At 42.0% G+C, this 19,162-nt stretch overlaps 1 protein-coding gene across 1 annotated transcript in view; it reads left to right on the forward strand.

The window, feature by feature from the left end:
- The window catches only part of LOC126355804 (facilitated trehalose transporter Tret1-like), a 113,531-nt gene that overhangs the window by 41,760 nt on the left and 52,609 nt on the right, over positions 1–19,162 (forward strand). Inside the window, exon 2 of the mRNA XM_050006227.1 lies at positions 15,746–16,080. Within this exon, the coding sequence (XP_049862184.1) occupies positions 15,746–16,080 (335 nt within the window). The remainder of the gene's footprint in view (positions 1–15,745; positions 16,081–19,162) is intronic.

Below are 19,162 nucleotides of genomic sequence, written 5' to 3' on the forward strand. Positions count from 1 at the left end.
TGCAGTAAAGGGAACAAAAGAAAAATTTGGAGTAGGTATTAAAATCCATGGAGAAGAAATTAAAACTTTGAGGTTCGCCTATGACATTGTAATTCTGTCAGAGACACAAAGAACCTTGAAGAGCACCTGAGTTCCTAGATAACAGAACGCAGCACGTCATTCTCAATGGAGAGAAGTCTTCCGAAGTAAGAGTGATTTCAGGTGTGCCGCAGGGGAGTGTCATAGGACCTTTGCTATTCACAATATACATAAATGACCTGGTGGATGACATCGGAAGTTCACTGAGGCTTTTTGCAGATGATGCTGTGGTGTATCGAGAGGTTGCAACAATGGAAAATTGTACTGAAATGCAGGAGGATCTGCAGCGAATTGACGCATGGTGCACGGAATGGCAATTGAATCTCAATGTAGCGAAGTGTAATGTGATGCGAATACATAGAAAGATAGGTCCCTTATCATTTAGCTACAAAATAGCAGGTCAGCAACTGGAAGCAGTTAATTCCATAAATTATCTGGGAGTACGCATTAGGAGTGATTTAAAATGGAATGATCATATAAAGTTGATCGTCGGTAAAGCAGATGCCAGACTGAGATTCATTGGAAGAATCCTAAGGAAATGCAATCCGACAACAAAGGAAGTAGGTTACAGTACGCTTGTTCGCCCAATGCTTGAATACTGCTCAGCAGTGTGGGATCCGCACCAGGTGGGGTTGATAGAGGAGATAGAGAAGATCCAACGGAGAGCAGCGCGCTTCGTTACAGGATCATTTAGTAATTGCGAAAGCGTTACGGAGATGATAGATAAACTCCAGTGGAAGACTCTGCAGGAGAGACGCTCAGTAGCTCGGTACGGGCTTTTGTTGAAGTTTCGAGAACATACCTTCACCGAAGAGTCAAGCAGTATATTGCTCCCTCCTACGTATATCTCGCGAAGAGACCATGAGGATAAAATCAGAGAGATTAGAGCCCACACAGAAGCATACCGACAGTCCTTCTTTCCACGTACAATACGAGACTGGAATAGAAGGGAGAACCGATAGAGGTACTCAGGGTACCCTCCGCCACACACCGTCAGGTGGCTTGCGGAGTACGGATGAAGATGTAGATGTAGAACGGAATGGACAATGTCTTGAAAGGTAAATATAAGATGAAGATCAACAAAAGCAAAACAAGGATAATGGAATGTAGTCGAATTAAATCGGGTGATGCTGAGGGTATTAGATTACTAAATGAGAGGCATAAAGTAGTAAATGAGTTTTGCTATTTGGGGAGCAAAATAACTGATGATGATCGAAGTAGAGAGTGTATAAAATGTAGACTGACAGTGGCAAGGAAGGCGTTTCTGGAGAAGAGAAATTTGTTAACATTGAGCATAGATTTAGGTGTCAGGAAGTCGTTTCTGAAGGTATTTGTATGGAGTGCAGCCATGTATGGAAGTGAAAAGTGGGCAATAAATAGTTTAGACAAAAAGAGAATAGAAGCTTTTGAAATGTGGTGCTACAGAAGGATGCTGAAGATTAGATGGGTAGATCACATAACTAATAAGGAGGTATTGAATAGAATTGGGGGGGAAGAGAAATTTGTGGCACAACTTGACTAGAAGAAGGGATCGGCTGGTAGGACATGCTCTGCGGCATCAAGGGATCACTAATTTAGTATTGGAGGGCAGCGTGGAGGGTAAAAATTATAGAAGAAATCCAAGAGATGAATACACTAAACAGATTCATAAGAATGTTGGTTGCAGTAGGTACTGGGAGATGAAGAAGCTTGCACAGGATAGAGTAGCATGGAGAGTTGCATCAAACCAGTTTGTGGACTAAAGACCACAACAACAACAACATAAGCTCAGAATGTCAATAACTCTGGAAATATCTTCCTTTCTTGCTACATTCTCTTTTAACTTCGCACATTATCTGTTCTCCTTCGACGCCTTATCAGTACCGAAACGTGCAATTGTGCAAGTTATCGTTTTGTAGAGTAGTAACAGCTACGTTCAAATAGATACATTCTACAGTTCTTACTCAGTTCCCTGTTACGAATTATATATTTGTATTCTAACAGCTCATACTCTGGGAGTGTCGGTGTGCTTTTTACATGACTAGAATTACCTGGCCTGGGTTTGTTCTGTTACAGCCGTCTCATTCAGATAACTACTAACTGCAGTAAGTATACAGAACCGGCTTGTTGTTTTTTTGTTATCACAAAGTCAGATGCAACAGTATCAACAACATCGGCACAACATAAAATATTTAAAATTCGGGGTCGTAGAATAATTATCCAAGCCAGTTGCTCCTAAAACACCATATTTCGTGTTTTTCATTTAACAATTGTTCTAGGACGCCACTGTAAAATTAACGTTAGGTACATTGGTGACTGAAACCAGAATTGTAGTTTTAAAAAATATTATTATGCCGCATATTTAGTTATTCAGAAATATGTATATTTTATGACTTTGTGGCAGCCATAGACCACAAAGACAACTTTGAAATCGATATCCTGGCACATCTTTTGTATACCTTTGCACGGGCGATGTGGCCGAGTGGTTCTAGGCGCTACAGTCTGGAACCGCGCGACCGCTACGGTCGTAGGTTCGAATCCTGCCTCGGGCATGAATGTGTGTGATGTCCTTAGGTCTAAGTTCTAGGGGACTGATGGCCTCAGAAGTTAAGGCCATAGTGCTCAGAGCCTTTTTTATACCTTTGTTTTTTTCCACATGTTCTTAACATGTGTGCATCATATTCGTCTACCGAATAAAGTGATTTAGATAATAAGTTGTTGGGATTGGTTCTACTCATTATCCGCCATAGTAACTGAAGCCCACAACTTTATTTTTTTATGTAACCTTAAACACGAATGAGAATGCGAAATCATGAATGTGGATGAAATAGGACACTATGAAAATAATAAAGAAATAACTAAATAAAACCAGAAAATAAAAGAAGCTGGTAAAATAAAGAACATAAAAAACTTAAAATTACGATACCATCACCCGTAACGAAACAAGGTAAGCAACTATTTCACTCATTGCACTATAAATTGTACTTATGCTTTCAGTGCCGATAAAAATCCATTTATGAGTCCTTTTTTTCTCATAGAGATTTTATAATTTACAAAATTTGTCATTACTGTATATTTATTTTACTTTTTGTACGATAGCCGCAAGATAGTGCATGTTTCTGGTAAGGCGCGCGCAGTTTGCGTTAGTGATCTGCAATTGTTTTCAAAGAAGTATTTATTGACAGTTAAGTTCTGCTGCGCACGAACACTATCTGTGACGTATTTACATATTCGCTCAATATGATAAGCAGTAGCTTCGACAAACTGTTCTTATGTAATACTATGGTTAAGACGAGGAGTCAACATATTATCATGGATTCGTTAAATTCAGGAAGTGGATCACTTCAAATTCCCGGGGCCGAATTCGTTGGTGTGAAGCAAGTGGGGTAATGTCACCTGCTGCGAGCGGAGCTACTGCTTGGTCCGTTGTTGCGACACCCCATCGCGTTATGCGATTTTTAAAAGAGTTCAAAACCATAGTAGGAACTATGTCTAATGATTTTACCAGTAGGAAGCAACAACAAAATAATTTGATTGGTCAGGTCACACAAGTTAGTGAACAAGTCGGAAATCAAACTGAGTAATTAATGATCGAAGTTGCCAGTAACATAACTGGTGTTATAGATCGACCTAGAGAGCAAAACGTTCGAAATTTATGGACAGCAATAAACTATTAAAAGTATCGCTGAATCGGTAAAATTAAAATGGCTAAGACCCCTAATACTCCACTACCAGAACAAGACTCCTTAAAATCGGCACTTCAGTAGGTAGTGCCACAAGTAGAAGGTATTTGGACCAAATATGACAAAAAGGTAGATGAGCTTTCAAGAGAGAAAGATGATCAGGTCACAGAAGGATTAGAATCGTAGTTAAAAGTAGCGATACAAGAAAGCATTACTGAAGCATATGAAGAGCGAAGCACTTCAGTCCAGGCAATAAAATTCTCTTTTATTCAAATACATAAACACTGACAGAAGAGCTGACTCAGTACAAGAACAGTGCACACGCTCCGTATAGTACTCAAACAAATAACATAGAATACGAACGGAATGCGGTTAAGGAACAAGTAAGCAATGATACTGCCGATGTAGTTAGCATGAGTGATGTCTGTTAAAGCCCAGTATATCCTGTAAACATGTATCCTAACCAAGTATAACATAGATATCGAGCACCATAAAACCCTACAACCAGTACAGTAATACTTATTCTGTTTTGCTAGAGGAGTGTCTTTTTAAGCACAGACAAGTCAGGTGTTTACTCCTGAAAAGAAAAGTGTACAGCCTGTCATTTTTATTAACTCTTTCAGAGGTGAGTTGCTTAAAACATAGTCTGTCCAATGAGAAAATACAATTTGTCGTAGGATTTGAGCAAGGAGAAAACTTCATTATTTCTTCTGTGTTGTTAGACGAAATACTAATAAAATACGAGCAGTTTCGGGTATTCGCATCTACTACACATAATAATAATGACAAAAACAACAATTGCAGCGCGGGTCATTTCTTGCAGCTGCATGTAAAGTTTTGTTGGTGCGGTACGGCACAAGATGGAAACGTCAATTCGGTGATGCAACGGCCTATGCTGCCGCTACATTACACTCGACACGCAGAACGCGTTCCACTGTATATGAATAAAACGAAATGTGACGAAAACTTAGTCAGTTAATGTCCTCCTTACCTAGTACAATACAATAAATACAAGATAATCACAAGATACGACATATTGCACATCCTATGACTACCAAAATTTAATTCTAGATAGCAAGAATTCGCTACGAGGGGAGTTACTAGCTTCTCCATCTAGTAAGAAAATAAAGGGATTATATCCCCACAAGGGCATAAAGAAATAATTTCACTAGTGCATGTCAGTAATTAACTGAGGTGAAAGACCCCCCCAAGGCTCAGGAACCATAACTCTTTATGTAATGTTATGATTATTACATTTACAGCCAGGTACAACTGACTGCTTTCAGACCGTAACTGAACTACAATGAAATAAAAGCAAATAGCTATTAATTTGGTTTCATATAATAAGTAACATACTTTTTCTACACATAAATGCCGTAGTTCCCCTATCCGTTATAAATATTATTATTATTATTATTATTGTTATTATTATTAAGTAACTAGGATACACTAGTAACCATTAAATGAACATCAACAGGAATGCAATTGGTATACTGTGTGATGAAAGGCGTTATGACCATTCTAATAGTAAGTTAACTTTACTAAAGGTGATCGGATCCGATTGGCACGGTCCTAATAGATAGTAAAATGCACTATGGTCGGGATGATGCAACATTGGAGGGGACAAATGGATCGGAATTTACCTTTCACCAGGTGTGGAATTCCAGCGATGGATAAAATAACAGCTGTACAATACGTTTTGTAAAGTGTATAAATGGTAAGACAAGTACTGTCTCACGTAGAGGCAAGTAATTTGTACACGTAAACCAAAAAGCTAAAATTAGCATTCACAGAGAAATTTATAGCTAAGTAATGTTACGGCAAACACTACTGAAAGTGGAAGCTGAATTGTGCTGAATTGTGGGATAAGTATGTGCACTTTGTCCTGTGGCCTTGAGTGTAGAATTTCAAGAACCATTCATTCATAGGTGTAATATGAAAGTATTCTTTTTACATGGTATATTGGAAAGTATTTTTTCCGCCATGTGGTGGCAAAATAACTGAACTGTAGCCGATGGAAGTAATATAACTAATGACGTACAACTGGTAAATCACCTGGGGATTATTTTTGGCATAGAGGTGACCACCTCATGTTCGTAATTGTAATACCTAGGTATTTAGTTGAATTTACGGCTTTTAGATTAGACTGATTTATTGTGTAACCGAAATTTAACGAGTTCCTTTTAGCACTCATGTGGATAACCTCAAACGTTTAGTTATTCAGGGTCAACTGCCTATTTTCGTACCATTCAGACATATTTTCTAAATCTTTTTGGAATTTGTTTTGATCTTCTGATGACATTATTAGTCGATAAACGACAGCGTCATCTGCAAACAACCGAAGGCGGCTGCTCAGATTGTCTCCCAAATCGTTTATATAGATAAGGAACAGCAAAGGGCCTATAACACTACCTTTGGGAACGCCAGAAATCACTTGTTTTACTTGGTGACTTTCCGTCAGTTACTACGAACTGTGAGCTCTCTGGCAGGAAATCACAAATCCAGTCACATAACTCAGACGATATTCCATAAGCACGCAATTTCACAACGAGCCGCTTGTATGGTACAGTGTCAAAAGCCTTCCGGAAATCCAGAAATACGGAATCGATTTCAAATCCCTTGTCAATGGCACTCAACCCTTCATGTGAATAAAGAGCTAGTTGTGTTTCACAGAAATGATGTTTTCTAAACCCATGTTGACTGTGTGTCAATAGACAGTTTTCTTCGAGGTATTTCATAATTTTCGAACACAGTATATGTTCAAAAATCCTGCTACATATCGACGTTAACGATATGGGCCTGTAATTTAGTGGATTACTAATACTACCTTTCTTGAATATTAGTGGACCTGTGTAACTCTTCAGTCTTTGGGTACAGATCTTTCGTCGAGCGAACGGTTGTATATCATTGTTAAGTATGGAGCTAATGCATCGGGATACTCCGAAAGGAATCTAATTGGTATACAGTCTGGACCAGAAGGCTTCCTTTTATTAAGTGATTTAAGTTGCTTCACTACTCCGAGGATATTTACTTCTACGTTACTCATGTTGGCATCTGTTCCTGATTCGTATTCTGGAGTATTTACGTCGTCTTCTTTGTAAAGGTATTTCGGAAGGCTGTGTTTAGTAACTCTGCTTTGGCAGCACTGTCTTCGACAGTATCTCCACTGCTATCGAGCAGAGAAGGTACTGATTGTTTCATGCCGCTAAAATACTTCACATACGACGAGAATTTCTTTGAATTTTCTGCCAGGTTTCGAGACAAAGATTCATTGTGGAAACTGTTATAGGCATCTCGCATTGAAGTCCGAGCTTCATTTCGAGCTTCCGGAAAAGATTGCCAATCTTGGGGATTTTGCGTCTGCTTAAATTTGGCACGTTTGTTTCGTTGTTTCTGCAACAGTGTTCTAACCTGTACCAGGGAGGATCAACTCCGTCGTTTGTTAATTAATTTGGTACAAATCTCTCAATTGGTGCCAATACTATTTCTCTGAATTTAAGCCACATCTGGCCTACACTTATATTATTAATTTGGAATGAGTGGAGATTGTCTCTCAGGAAGGCGCCGAGTGAAATTCTGTCTGCTTTTTTGAATAGGTGTATTTTTCGCTTATTTTTCTAGGATTTGGGGATTACAGTATTCAGTCTCGCTACGACAACCCTGTGTTCACTAATCCCTGAATCGGTTTTGATGCTCATTATCAAATCAGGATTATTTGTTGCTAAGAGGTCAACTGTGTTTTCATGTTTACTATTGGCATGGGCTCATGAACTAACTGCTCGAAATAATTTTCAGAGAATGCGTTTAGCACAATTTCGGATGACATTTTATGCGTACCTCCGGAATTAAACACGTATTTCCGGCAACATATCGAGGGTAAATTAAAGTCACCACCAACTATTATCGTATGAGTCGGGTACGTGTTTGAAATCAAACTCAAGTTCTAACATTCTGCGTGGTGTCTGTTGTTCTAAGTCGTGTCTCCCTACCACTTTCGCGCAACGACGCTCTGAGCGTGTTTTTTAGGGAATTGACTAGTTTGAACCTGGGACCTGTTGCTGGTAAGGAGACGCCACACCACACATGACATGTAGAATTCAGAAGGGTTCAGTGAGACTAGCGATGATATAACCAAATACTTAATGATTTCAGCGTCAGCTCCACTGCACTCCCTGTAAAAGAATCTTAATACTAACTAAATTTAGTGGAAGGGGTTCAAGGCTTTCCTATTTTTAGTTAGCTGGTAAAATAACGTCGAAAAAGTAGTTAAGTTTACCATTGGAAATTTTATTCCACTCACAAAACATTGTTTATAAATTGCACTATTCATAAAATGAAATGTTTTAATACAGGATGATAAAAACCAACTGCGTTCAACAAAAATGTGAACGAATATTCCCTGAATGGGTTTCCAAGTTCTGCAATGGATCGAAGGATGACCTGTGTCATATCACATCTATAATCTAGGTTTAAATTAAGTTTGACAAAAGAGCAAACTATCAAAATAGTCTACAGTGACCTTCAATTATCTTTAATTACTTATCTAACTTGTAAATTACAGTGGCTGATGTGGCTTCTCAGTAATTATATAACACAAAAATCATCGCGTTTCAGATTTTAACTTCTGTAGCAAATGTGAATAACATGACACTAGTATTACGCAAACGGGGTGTAACAGATGGGACTTCTGCAGTTCTGAGTGAAGCTTTATGCGCTGTTATGCGGCATCTTGTGCGTTCACTACCTTGTCGTTGGTTAGGCAGCTTCAGGGGGGCAGCTGGCGGCGCAGCTCTACCTTCGCCGTCTCGGAAGCAACTCTCTCCTAACTTCTCGTTACTACAATTTACCGAAGCTGGTTTAAGAAAACTATCTGGCTGTGTTTTCATCTGACCAGTCAGGGTCTCAATGTTAACCTTAAGCTCCGCCTACAAAAATTCTGTCTGTCCAATGAGAAATGTTATACTTTTCGTGGTGGGGCAATGTTTTTAACGTTTGCAACGTAACAGAGACGCGAAAAAGTCTCACGCTTAAACTTGGGGGTGGTGTGGCCTTTTTAGTGTTATCATAAGATCTATACCGTTCTTTTGGAGGGCTCTAGCTTTTAACATGCTGGCGACGTGGGTGTCTGTCCCTTATCGTAGGGCCTTCTAGCTTAACACGGTTCTGCTCTCGGCTTCTGTTCTCGTTTCTCCTCTCGGAACTGCGTCTGTCTCACCGTGGGAAGGTATGACATGCATTTATGCATTCTTGTGTTAGCCTGTGGTATTACATTTGCTCACTCGTTACTCGTATTACTTTTCTTAATTTAAATTCGGAGCTATGTGACATACTACTGGATTTGCTTATCATGGGTTTTTATGGAAGGTGTTGAATTTGCCTGACACCTTACAAAGTGTTCTCTGAACCTTTCGGCAAGTGTATCAGCTGAATTCGGAAGTCGGTAAAAGGATCCAATTATTATTTTATTCTGATGGCCAACAGTGACCCCTGCCCATACTAACTCACAGGAAGCATCTACTTCAATTTCGCGACAAGTTAGACTACATTACTGGCCATTAAAATTGCTACACCAAGAAGAAATGCAGATGACAAACGGGTATTCATTGGACAAATATATTGTACCAGAACTCACATGTGATTACATTTTCACGCAAATTGGGGGCTTAGATTCTGAGAAATCAGTACCACCTCTGGCCGTAATAATGGCCTTGATATGCCTGGGCATTGAGTCAAACACAGCTTGGATGGCGTGTGCAGGTACAGCTGCCCATGCAGCTTCAACACGATACCACAGTCCATCAAGAGTATTGTGACGAGCCAGTTGCTCGGCCACCATTGACCGGACGTTTTCAATTGGAGAGAGATCTGGAGAATGTGCTGACCAGGGCAGCAGTAGAACATTTTCTGTATCCAAAAAGGCCCGTACAGGACCTGCAACATGCAGTCGTGCATTATCCTGCTGAAATGTACGGTTTCGTAGGGATCGAATGTAGGGTAGGGCCACGAGTCGTAACATATCTGAAACGTAACGTCCACTGTTCAAAGTGCCGTCAATGCCAACAAGAGGTGACCGAGACGTGTAACCAATGGCACCCCATAACATCACGCCGGGTGATACGGCAATATGGCGATGACGAATACACGCTTCCAATGTGCGTTCACCGCGATGTGCCCAAACACGTATGCGACCATCATGATGCTGTAACCGGAACCTGGATTCATCCGGAAAATGACGTTTTGCCATTCGTTCATCCAGGTTCGTCTTTGAGTACGCCATTGCAGGCAATCCTGTCTGTGATGCAGCGTCAAGGATAACCGCAGTCATGGTCTCCGAACTGATAGTCCATGCTGCTGCAAACGTCGTCGAACTGTTCTTGCAGATGGTTGTTGTCTTGCTAACGTCCCCATCTGTTGACTCAGTGATCGAGACGTGGCTGCACGATCCGTTACAGCCTTGCGGATAAGATGCCTGTCATCTCGACTGCTAGTGATACGAGGCCGTTGGTATCCAGCATGGTGTTCCGTATTACCTTCCTGAACCAACAGATTCCATATTCTGCTAAGAGTCATTGGATCTGCAATGTCGCGATACGATAAACCGCAATCACGATAGACTACAATCCAACCTTTATCAAAGTCGGAAACGTGATGGTACGCATTTCTCCTCCTTACACGAGGCATCACAACAACGTTTCACCAGGCAACCCCGCTCGACTGCTGTATGAGAAATTGGTTGGAAACTTTCCTCATTTCAGCACGTTGTAGGTGTCGCCACCGGCGCCAACCTTGTGTGAATGCTCTTAAAAGCTAATGATCTGCATATTACAGCATCTTCTTCCTGTCAGTTAAATGTCACGTCTGTAGCACGTCATCATCGTGGTGTAGCAATTTTAATGGCCTGTAGTGTACTTCTGACAGCAACAAACACGCCACCGCCAACTGTGTTTAGCCTATCCTTTCGGAGCACCTTTACGTTCTTCGCCTCACACTTTCTAAATCTACATCTACACCCATACTCCGCAAGCCACCTGACGGTGTGTGGCGGAGGGTACCCTGAGTACCTCCATCGGTTCTCCCTTCTATTCCAGTCTCTTATTGTTCGTGGAAAGAAGGATTGTCGGTATGCTTCTGTGTGGGCTCTAATCTATCTGATTTTATCCTCATGGTCTCTTCTCGAGATATACGTAGGAGGGAGCAATATACTGCTTGACTCCTCGGTGAAGGTATGTTCTCGGAACTTTAACAAAAGCCCGTACCGAGCTACTGAGCGTCTCCCCTGCAGAGTCTTCCACTGGAGTTTATCTATCATCTCCGTAACGCTTTCGCGATTACTAAATGATCCTGTAACGAAGCGCGCTGCTCTCCGTTGGATCTTCTCTATCTCTTCTATCAACCCTATCTGGTACGGGTCCCACACTGCTGAGCAGTATTCAAGCAGTGGGCGAACAAGCGTACTGTAACCTACTTCCTTTGTTGTCGGATTGCATTTTCTTAGGATTCTTCCAATGAATCTCAGTCTGGCATCTGCTTTACAGACGATCAACTTTATATGATCATTCCATTTGAAATCACTCCTAATGCGTACTTCCAGATAATTTATGGAATTAACTGCTTCCAGTTTGTGACCTGCTATTTTGTAGCTAAATGATAAGGGATCTATCTTTCTATGTATTCGCAGCACATTTTGTCTACATTGAGATTCAATTGCCATTCCCTGCACCATGCGTCAATTCGCTGCAGATCCTCCTGCATTTCAGTACAATTTACCATTGTTACAACCTCTCGATACACCACAGCATCATCTGCAAAAAGCCTCAGTGAACTTCCGATGTCATCCACCAGGTCATTTATGTATATTGTGAATAGCAACGGTCCTATGACACTCCCCTGCGGCACAGCTGAAATCACTCTTACTTCGGAAGACTTCTCTCCATTGAGAATGACATGCTGCGTTCTGTTATCTAGGCACTCCTCAAACCAATCACACTCTTGAGTCTCGTGGACGAATAGCGCGATCTGGGTTTCACACGACCGTCCTTTTCGATACCCATGCTGATTCCTACAGACTAGATTTCTAGTCTCCAGAAAAGTCATTATACTGGACATAATATATGTTCCAAAATTCTACAACTGATCGACGTTAGAGATATAGGTCTATAGTTCTGCACATCTGTTCGACGTCCCTTCTTGAAAAAGGGGATGACGTGTGCCCTTTTCCAATCCTTTGAAACGCTACACTCTTCTAGAGACCTACGGTACACCGCTGCAAGAAGGGGGCCAAGTTCCTTCACGTACTCTGTGTAACGTCGAACTGGTATCCCATCAGGTCCAGCGGCCTTTCCTCTTTTGAGCGATTTTAATTGTTTCTCTATCCCTCTGTCGTCTATTTCGATATCTACCATTTTGTCATCTGTGCGACAATCTAGAGAAGGAACTACAGTGCAGTCTTCCTCTGTGAAACAGCTTTGGAAGAAGACATTTAGTATTTCGGCCTTTAGTCTGCCATCCTCTATTTCAGTACCATTTTGGTCACAGAGTATCTTGACAAATTGTTTTGATCCACTTACCGCTTTGACATAATACCAAAATTTCTTAGGATTTTCTGCCAAGTCAGTACATAGAACTTTACTTTCGAATTCATTGAACGCCTCTCGCATAGCCCTGCTCACATTACATTTCGCTTCGCGTAATTTTTGTTTGTCTGCAAGGCTTTGACTATGTTTATGTTTGCTGTGAAGTTTCCTTTGCTTCCGCAGCAGTTTTCTAACTCGGTTGTTGTACCACGGTGGCTCTTTTCCATCTCTTACGATCTTGCTTGGCACATACTCATCTAACGCATATTGTACGATGGTTTTGAACGTTGTCCACTGGTCGTCAACACTATCTGTACTTGAGACAAAACTTTTGTGTTGAGCCGTCAGGTACTCTGAAATCTGCTTTTTGTCACTTTTGTTAAACAGAAAAATCTTCCTACCTTTTTTAATATTTCTATTTACGGCTGAAATCATCGATGCAGTAACCGCTTTATGATCGCTGATTCCCTGTTCTGCATTAACTGTTTCACACGGAGGGCCCATGCACGACCTGCTGTGCTTGACCAGCCTCCAGTCGCCCTAGTATTCTACCTCTCATAACGTCATCAATATGTGTTCTTCGAACCATTTCCAACACACAGTCACCATTAGCACGTCTGAAAACGTCTGCGTACTTACTCGCTGCACTGTACCCTGACCTGCACCAACACACCTCTGTGTATGTGGACTGCTGCCAGCGCTCCGAGTGACGGCCGCAGGTCAAATGCACCGCATGGTCATACCCTGAGGTGATTACAACCCACTAACCTCCCACCAGAGTATTGTTTCACCATTTATCAGCATTATCCTTAATTTATGAGCGTGGGTGTACATCTGACCACCATATGGGGGGATCGCCGTATTGTGCACCAAACATGTCGTAGATCATCCAGACCTCCGCCTGGCACACGAGAACAAGTAATGGACTCCCTGCAACATTCCGTGCCACCTTGAACCATTGGACGGTGACTAGCGGCAGCCACACCAGGGTATTACAGTCCCAAGCGTAGGCTGCCGTTAACACTGCAACACAAACGGCTGTGTTTGGAGAGGTGCCGTGATCGTGATGCATGGAGTGCTGGTAAAAGGCGTCGCATTGTGTTCAACAGCGAATCGCGGTTCTGTACTCCTCTGGATGAGCATCGTCGACGAGCATGGCGGCATCTTGTGCAGAAGTCCCATTCTTTCAATGATTTGAAGAGGTACAGCGGTATTAGTAATGGTGTCATTGGGGATGACTTCAGGTAAGTGCCATTGTGTGGGAAGTCATCGGGGGTGACTTCACATCACTACTGGTAGTGACTGAGGGAACTCTTATGGCATAACGGTGCGTCACCGTGACCCTGCGATCTCAAGTGTTACCGTAAGAGACTATCACGGTGCCATTTTACAGCAGGACAATGCTCGTCCATAGAGGGAATGTGGCTGGTGATGTTGAGGAACACCTGTGGCCAGTGAGGTCCCCAGCTCTGTTCCTGACAGAACATGTGAGCGTCAAGCTCGGACGTCAACGCTGTCTCAGAACCAGCATCCAGGATACCAAGGACCAGATAATGCAGTTGTGAGCCAACTTGCCTCACGAGAGGGCATAACGGCTATAAGACACCATTACCAACCGAATCAGGTCACGCATCCAGACCCGAGAGCGTGCAGTGTCGAACCGAAAAGTGGCGTCATACTGGCAAGTTATTTCTAAATTTGCCTCGACGTTATAATCACTGTAATAGCATCACACACACCCTCAATCCGCGAAGTTTAATTTCGTTTTCTTCTCCCATTGTGGGTGCGTCACTTTTTTTGTCAGGCAGTCTAATTAAAAAAAGGAACAATGTAAACTTTATAGCATTAAACTCACACTACATTAATCACACTTTGGAGAAAAAAACAGCATTGCATCGAAGATCGGCGGTTGGCGTATTGCGAACTTCCCTACATTTCAGATACAATTCACAACCTGTTTCCTGCCTACAGTGATCATCTTCAGGTGCTACTGTTCACTGATAGGTGAACGATTTTTTTCTACCAAATGCTGCCCATGATCAATCGCTGTTGAAGACTGTCAATGCAGGCAGATAACCGGTTGTGATTTATTATGAAATATATGTCTGAAATAAAGGGAAGTTCACTTAAATTGTAGTCCTTAAAAGCATAGCACATGAACTAAGGTCTAAATAACAGTGCTGGTCATGTATTACAGTATGCAAATTGGATGAGTGCAATGTATTTGTTATGTTGCAAGACTGGTGCCAATGAGAAACCATCCTGTCCACGTATCTGACTCAGTGGTTTTGACTCCAGACTGTAGTTACATGTTAGTTACCTGCGTGCTCTTTTGATCATAATTTCGGCCTCTCGCTATGATATGGAATGAATCAGTTCCTTGATTATTATTATTATTATTATTATTATTATGGTAAATCTTCTCACTGCAAAACATGACAACATTCTGATGGTACACATACACTTGACTAAACTCAGTGCCTCTCTCTCCATTCTTAAAGGCTTTTTAATATGTATGGAGTGACTTATATTCTAATACGTTCTATATATATATATATATATATATATATATATATATATATATATCCCTTTTTTTAAACAAGCACACACATACACACAAACACACACACCATAATACTACCTAACATTCAGGAATTGTTCTGTTCAGTAGAAAACGTTTCAAGCAGATACGATTTCAAATTGCATTTAAAGTTACTTTTATTATCCATTAAGTTATTTACATCCCTAGGTGGGTGGCCAACGATTTTTGTGACTGAACTCGTTGCTTCTTTCTGTGCACACTAAGGCTGATGATGGGCAATGTGAATAATTTCTCGTTCTCGTATCATATTTATGAATGTTACAGTTTTTCAAACAATATTGATTGTTGACAATAAGTTTTCATAAGGGAGTAAATTTCAAGGTCTACAGTCCACAAGAAGTACCAGAGTGGAGATAACAGATCCTTGTTATCAGTATGTGGTACAACTTTAGTGATGATTCCTCATTTACTAAAGGCTGTTTGCTTGTGCCCCCACGATAATTTTCTTCATGCATCACTCTACAAGTGGTCACGAGTTGTAAACTTTTGATAAACGTGGGTGCGGATCGACTACCTCTGCGAGGAGCCTCAAGGCATATAATGCTTTCATCTCAGCAATCGCCGGCCCGGGGTGGCCGAGCGGTTCTAAGCACTACAGTCTGGAACAGCCCGACCACAACGGTCGCAGGTTCGAATCCTGCCTCAGGCATGGATGTGTGTGATGTCCTTAGGTTAGTTAGGTTTAAGTAGTTCTAAATTCTAGGGGACTGATGACCTCAGACGTTAAGTCCCATAGTGCTGAGAGCCATTTGAACCATCTCAGCAAGCTACTTGCTGTTTTGTGCTATCATCTACTAAAGGCTACCCTCACCTGCGGTTCACATTGGCAGGAGACCTGGCGATGACGACGGCGGGCATAGTGCTGACGTGGACGTCACCGGCGCTGCCGAAGCTGCCGCATCTGACGGCCTCGGAGGCGGCGTGGGTGGGCTCCCTGGCGTCGCTGGGCGCCGCCGTCGGGCCCTGGCTGGGCGGCTGGCTCTCCGACCGCGTGGGTCGCCGAAACACGGTGCTGCTGGCCGAGCTGCCCGTCGCCGCCAGCTGGCTGGCGCTGCTCTTCTGCGAGTTCCAGCCCACGTGGCTCTGCGTCGTTCGCTTCGTGTCAGGCCTCGGCGTCGGACTCATCTTCGCCGCCATGCCAGCATACGCTGCTGAAGTCTCACAGGTCGCTTTAAAACCCAACAAGTTTCAAAAGTAATGGCTCTGTTGTGTACATAGTTCCGCGTAGTCAGCGCGTAAACAACTTTCCCAATAGAGCGCACCCCGCTAAGCACAACAGCGCAGGCGCAGTGCTCGTCCGTCTCTGCACTACGAGATGGCGCTGTCTTAGAGACGGACCAAATTCTGCTTCCGCCGATCTGCGTATTAATATGTAACGCAGCCAATGAGATTGCTGCTAACGTAGAACCTTTTCTCCTCGCGGATCACACTCAGACAGTGATACCTGAATGCGTGAGGCATTATAATGAGTGTACAGACCTCCGATTAGTCAGTCTGCATTTGTCTGCACCAGTCTGCATCAGTTTTCATTCGTCTGCATTAGTCTGTAGTCAAGTTTCAGGCTACTCCTAATAAGATTATCATATTCCTATACATAGCCATAAAGATAAATGTATAGACACTTTTGTCAAGTATCAGAGATATGTGAGAATAAGATTAACGTACAAAGACCAAAGCAACTTCAGACTGTCAATTGAAAATAGCATCCAGAACCAAGTGAAGTTATTTTTATGCTCGTTATTATTTTAATAAGTGTGTATGAAAATTAACCAAGTTCTGTTTAAAGCTGGTCACCGTCAATCTGCTACTCTAAGTGTGCAAGTGGCATTTCTATCGTCTGACCTACCAGCAGAAGATAAACATGCCACGATAAGACCACGAGCCATATTGCTGACACTCGCCTACTTCGCTAGAGCGACAAGTCAAATAATCTGATGGTGTGTGTACCGAAGATCTTACAGTACGCACACCACAGGCTCAAAATACTGACCCAAATTATTTACTGGTAGAAGCCTGTAACACGCCTGGGAGTACAAATAGGGGTGGAGGTCCCTTTAAACTGACTTCTCGTTTCGTGACCATGTGCTCTGTCCACACCATGTACCTCGTAATCCCGCGGAGGTCGTACTGTCCCGCAAAATCGAAATATGCAGGCGGGTTCAGGGGAACCACTCAACGTTAAAACATAACACTGTTCGACGTCTGGTATGAACAACTATATTCTGAGACGATTAAAGGAAAATCGCAGGTTGCACTGTTTACATTCTAAATCGTAGATGTTCATCCCAGTTACCAATCATGATGATTAACAGTCCAAAATATCGTTCAGACGAGCGTACTCATAACCGACACGACGCGGGTGATTGTTGATGATGCGGAAGCTGAATGATCACACGAAATTTCTTACGCTCGATACGCATACACACATATTTGGTACCAGTCCACCTTGACATTAGTAATGTTATTTTCACACTGTTCGTCAAGTTAATTTTTTAGTTCTCAGTTCTCATTTGTACGAGCGTGCGCGTAACCGTCGCGGCACGGCTGATTGTTGATAATGCTGAACGCGATGACCGAACGCACGTCCTCACGTTCGCTACAAGACACTTTCACTTGACTGCACTCTTTTATCGTAACTAATTTGTACTGATTCACATTGGTTCATTCTGGGAGACTGAACACGGCGCCGATGCTCGATGCTGTGCGACACGCACCGAGAGGAACATACGCACGTTATCGACGGCACTGCTCATTTTTTCATTACTTCTTGACACACTTTCCTCTGAATCACTTCCATATTTCATCACTTTACTGTAACAGCACTTGTAGCAACACCTCAACCTGAATACTAAAAAAGCCTCTCACATGCAGAGCTACACACTACACAACATAACAGTACCGTGTCCCATGCTCACTACAGTCGCGGCTGCCCGCATAGATACTCCACAAGTAAACCAGTGATATGACAATACGCTTACATTCCCGCATGAAAAAGTTTACGAATTGTCGAAGAGAATATCGAATAATCTAGATAATTCCCTTCTGAAGGGTGTTAAGGAGATGATGTGAGGTGTAGGGGGGTATACTGTCCCATTACACAGGTATGTACCATTGTCACATTATGCACCAGACATGAGTTACACATAATCATGGAAACATAAAGAACAGTTGTCAAATACCCAACAGAATATATTACATAATAAGTGAGCACTACCTACAGTGCAACCTGTATACCAAAACACAGTTACAATACAATGGATAAACAAAGAGTTCATACAATAAGTCACAACAATACTAAGTCCCTGAAAAGTTTACAAATACAAAAGGTTAGACATGATACACAGATGCATGACAGAAAGAGACAAAAAAAATAGTAGAAAAACAAAAGCGTTAATCCTACTCTTGGTAGACAATATCACTCGTGACACTATTAGGCAAAAACTGAAGAATCTCCATTAGTAATAGGCTGTCAAAATCCAGCGAAAAGAAAAAAAAAATATTTCACTACTCACAACACTGCATCACAAGGGAGCGTTCTTTGCAATGAAAGGGGTGGGGAGTGACTAGCGTTCATGCTGCACCGACCAGCAGATCTGCAGTATAGTCGTTATCTCGCCACTCTCGCTTCGCGGTAATCCGTCCATTGGCGTACATGAAACAGTTTAATGGTGCTCTTAGTGTTGCCCTAGCAATGCCTATCCAACTTACTCATAGTCCGTTACAACTACGGTAAACATTCCAATGTACTACATGACATAATACAAAAAAACAGAGGCTAACAAGAAGAAAAAAAAATATGATGTCCACTAAGTTAAATTTAGTTACCAAGTGAATGGCACAAAAAATAATAGCAATCATTAAGCAGGAGTAGTAAGATACTTTTAAATGACAAATGTTTGGATAGCACACCCTATATACACTAGACACTAGTAATCACTCAAACCATATCACTGTGTGGGCAAGAAGAAATGTGATACATACACTCCTGGAAATTGAAATAAGAACACCGTGAATTCATTGTCCCAGGAAAGGGAAACTTTATTGACACATTCCTGGGGTCATATACATCACATGATCACACTGACAGAACCACAGGCACATAGACACAGGCAACAGAGCATGCAGAATTGCGGCACTAGTACAGTGTATATCCACCTTTCGCAGCAATGCACGCTGCTATTCTCCCATGGAGACGATCGTAGAGATGCTATATGTAGTCATGTGGAACGACTTGCCGTGCCATTTCC

The sequence above is a fragment of the Schistocerca gregaria genome, chromosome 3 (assembly GCF_023897955.1).
Source record: "Schistocerca gregaria isolate iqSchGreg1 chromosome 3, iqSchGreg1.2, whole genome shotgun sequence".
NCBI lineage: Eukaryota > Metazoa > Arthropoda > Insecta > Orthoptera > Acrididae > Schistocerca > Schistocerca gregaria.